Raw genomic sequence first — 4,203 nt, 5'->3', positions numbered from 1 at the left:
TACAGAGGCTCTCTGGATGTTTACTTTTGGCCACAGACAAGAAAAGAAAAAGAAAAGAAAAATTAGTTTTATTAGGACCTTATCAATCCCCCATCAGCTACCCGCACTAACAGCATCTAAATCTGTGGGAAACACTGAATCCCTGCAGCAGCGCTGCTTCCTGGGCAATATAAACACACATGCAAACACACACACTTCTGACAAGGTAAGACAACACTGAGTGATTCACCTGTCTTGTAGCAGCCAATTGTTCCGTCCCTGTTGCGACACTCCTCCCCCTCCTGGCAGCTGGTGGGCTTGCAGCTGAACTGTCCGGCCTGGCAGAGACAACGCTCTGAGCAGTCGTCCGGCAACACCAAGGCACCCGACTGAAAATAGTCGTTTATGCATTAGAACACACAGATTTCTTTTTTTCATTATTTACTGTGATATTTACATATTCCATTTGCACATGACATCAACGCCCCTGATTCAGATCTGATGTGAGTTCGTTTAACATCGATGACTCTCCACTGTCTAAATTTAGCCGTGCAAACAGTGAAATCAAACATGATTGCAATGGGGAGCTGGAAATTTCTTAACGTATGCAACTTTTAAATGATGCAGCACAGCTGATGGACAGTCTTTCATTATTTCATGATCACATACACATAAATTTTATCTGAAATATTCCTTTAAATCACCTCAGTTTCTTTCACCGACGCCTCTGCTACTGTTGGTCCAGACCAACAACTCACAACCAGACTAGACATTAGTAAACTATTATGTACTTAATAAGCATTATGATGAAGAAGGTGGTAATGATGATGATGATGATGAATATGATGATGACAAGTACCTTATAATACTGTCCCTCCACTACGCAGCCACATTTCTCCACGGGGACACAGCGAACTCCATCAAACATGAGGCCTTGGTCACACTGGCAGCCCTCCTGGCAGACCGGGCAGGGCCCCGACCGCTCCAGAGAGAAACAGGTGGAGGAGCAGGAGGAGGAGCACAGCTCATAGTGACTTCCTGATGGACAGGTCACAGCTGCAGGGACAGAACAAGAGACTCAGCAATGAGCGGGTTTGTTGGGATCATGACGATTTCTGATTTTCGAGAATTCACAAGTTGCTGGTTTTAATCTGACCCAGTGTTGCCGTGGTGTTGTGTCAGTATGGTGTAACTGCAGCACTAAACAGGACCCACAATCTGGACCGATAAAATAGTGTTGTTGTTTCTAATGTGTTAATGTTTTTTTTCTGATTTGTTCCTGTGTTTTCTAAAAGGTTGTGTTTTTGTTGTGGTTGTGTCCAGTTTGCTAAAGTGTTCGGTGAAGTGTTGCTGTGCTTTGCCTCTCAGGGCCACTGCACTAAACTGTGTGGGAGGATTAACACATCCAAACAACAGCGAGTCACGTCAGACTTACGACAGAAGTCGTCCTTCCTCCATTCGCTGATCTTGGCTCCAGCCAGTTGACAGGCGGTGACGTAATTCTGGATGTGACGACACAGGATGTGTTTGCCTCCTTTGTCCGTGGACATCTCCCTGTAAACAAACTGTCATTTCATCCCAGGAAACACAGAAACCTAATCTCTATCAGAAACAACACACAGCTCCAACCAACACAAACTAACTGCTGTGATCTGGGAGTAAAACTGAATAACATCTGAAAATCAAAGTAGTCACATGATCAGAGTCAACAGTTCATCTAGATTATGATCTAGTAAAAGTGAAAGAGTCCATATATATATATATATACACCTATTAAATCCCAATAATAAGTATATATATATGTATATATATGTATATATGTATGTAAGTATGTATGTATGTATGTATGTATGTGTGTGTGTGTGTATATATATATATATATATATATATAATGTAGATGTATAATGTATGTGTATTTCCTTGCCTGACACAGGCATCGTAGTCAGGAGTTGGGGGCACTGCTGAGTGACAGTTTGCAAATGGGCCCTTCTGGGCTTTGATGATGTCACAGGCCTTCTCGGCTTCGGGCTTATTCTGCTCATCTACCCCGGGGCAGGAACTGGCTCCACAGCCTGTCTCACAGGAGCTGTTGTCCGTCTTAACGACCCAAGCTGCTGCCACGTCCGCTGGCTTCTTATTGGCTGATGCCGGGTCATCAGACACATCACCATTGTAGTTGCCACAGAGACCACGTGGTGAGCTGCGATAGGTGGACGGGATTTGCAAGACCACGCCTGCCACAGTGTCATAGGTCAGCTTCAGACCAAAGTCAGTTTCAATGATAATGTTGATGCCATTTTGATGGACTTGCACTTTTCCGTCAGCCAGTATCGCAGGTAAGGAGGCTCTGACGTCATCGACCTGAGACACAGAGGAGAGAGAAACACAGACACACAAACTATTGTCAGTTGAGCTGAAGCAGTATCAGCGCTGTCTCAGCTTCTGTCTCACTGAAGACCACAGCACATTACCCCCCTAAAAGTAACTCGTCAGCTCCCACTGCTTTGTCTCAGTGGTGAGAATAATACCTATTTATGTACACTGACAAAAAGAGATCAAGCTCATTAAGATAAATGTTGTGGACAATGGAAATATTATCTGTTAAAAGGGACAGTGTGTTCTGACAGAGATCACCCTCACACCTGGCCGATACAAAAACATCAGTCCTACCTTGACTTCCCAGACAACTCCGGTCTCCATGGTGATTTCCACGTCGTAAACCCGGAGCTCCACATTGCGGTAGACATTATCATCCTTATCAGTTTGCTGCTCTACCAGCACGACGAAGGCTGTGAGCGCTCCCTCCTTCTCCTCCACCTCTGACAACTGGAACTGACAGTTTCCGTACAGAGGAAATGCCTAGAGGATGGGAGAGGGGGTTAGAAGATGTTTAATGTTGTATCAGAACTTCCACTGTGACTGTCTCGAAACTTACAGAAAATGTAATGAAGAATCAAAGTTCTTCATGAATGTGATTTACTCCAGGATGGTGGGTAAACTGCAGACAACAGCACATCCATGTGGCTCATGTAGCTGCATGTACCACACTAACACAGTGAAGGCAGCAGATGAAGCTCAGTCATAATCTGCTTCAACACCATTCAACCCAACACGAAACCAAACAAAATGTGTGTGACATCCAGAAACGTGGCCAAATGATTTATATTTAATTCTAAACATCTGCATTCATCCCTCTGATTGTTGTGGTTGTGGAGCATCTGGTGTGATACTCTACACTATGGAGGAACTATGCTGAACTGAACCTGCAACGTGTGAAGAGAAAAAACAGGAATGCGTCCAAAATTAGATGGTGGAGCTTCTGTTCAACTGAATTTATTTAGACGATGTTGCTGGTGCGGGAAAGGAGGACAAAGACATAGGTAAGTAAACTGAAGTGTGGTATGTGCAGTGTGTAATGTGGAAAGTAATGAGACACTAAGCTAAGACTAAGCAAAAGGTAGCCTGTGGCAGCTAACGCTAGCAGTTAAGTCAAAAGGTGGCATGTTAGCGGCTGGCTGTGTTCCAGTGAGAGAAAGTTTTGTTTAATTTTCAAAAGGTCATGTCAACCAGGTCTGTTGTATTAACTGTGTGTCGTGTATGTTGTTACAGGTGTCATGTAACAACAAAAGGGAAAAGCTGATCTGAAATATCATTACTGAATATATAGAGATAATAATATAAAATGTTTCTATAAAACTTAATGCGAACATATCACTAAAAAGATTAAATAAGTTCATATTGAAATAGACTCTTTTTTAAAATATTGCCATCTCCATGTTTTCCTGGATTATACGTGCACTTCAGCCTCAGTGAGGAAGGACTTTACCTGTCCGTCGAAGGACCGCACTGCCCTGACTCCGCTCACAGAACAGGAACCGAAACTTCTGGGAGAACAGGTGGAGGAACCATCTTTCACAACACACTTCTCAGTGGCTGAACACTGGAATTTATGATCACACTGAACGTCACCGTCTGAACAGACACAACGGCTGTTACAGGACTTTCCTGGGTAGAACACCTGAGGAGAGGACAGGAGAAATATCAGTGGTGGCAGAAGAGGCAGGAACGTAAAGAGATGGGATATGATGTACTGTCACTGCTACGGTACCTGTCCATTTAGATAATACTGTCCTTCGTACTGACAGCCACACTCTGCCAGAGGCACACACTTGTCATCACTCAGCATGAACCCATCGTCACACACACAGCCTTCTGTGCAGGGGG

The 4,203-nt window shown here is 44.0% G+C and overlaps 1 protein-coding gene across 1 annotated transcript in view; it reads right to left on the bottom strand.

Moving 5' to 3' along the window:
* The window catches only part of LOC111664123 (IgGFc-binding protein-like), a 34,277-nt gene that overhangs the window by 12,385 nt on the left and 17,689 nt on the right, over positions 1-4,203 (bottom strand). Inside the window, exons 17-23 of the mRNA XM_023418597.2 lie at positions 4,088-4,199; positions 3,806-3,997; positions 2,650-2,838; positions 1,904-2,340; positions 1,415-1,533; positions 839-1,035; positions 230-368 (exon numbers count right to left, since the gene is read on the bottom strand). Coding sequence (XP_023274365.2) covers positions 230-368; positions 839-1,035; positions 1,415-1,533; positions 1,904-2,340; positions 2,650-2,838; positions 3,806-3,997; positions 4,088-4,199 — 1,385 coding nt within the window. The remainder of the gene's footprint in view (positions 1-229; positions 369-838; positions 1,036-1,414; positions 1,534-1,903; positions 2,341-2,649; positions 2,839-3,805; positions 3,998-4,087; positions 4,200-4,203) is intronic.

The sequence above is a fragment of the Seriola lalandi genome, unplaced genomic scaffold (genome assembly GCF_002814215.2).
Source record: "Seriola lalandi dorsalis isolate HSWRI2012SDOR001 ecotype SW California unplaced genomic scaffold, Sedor1 jcf7180002054583, whole genome shotgun sequence".
Classification (NCBI taxonomy): domain Eukaryota; kingdom Metazoa; phylum Chordata; class Actinopteri; order Carangiformes; family Carangidae; genus Seriola; species Seriola lalandi.
This window is presented reverse-complemented; position numbering and strand designations above follow the sequence as displayed.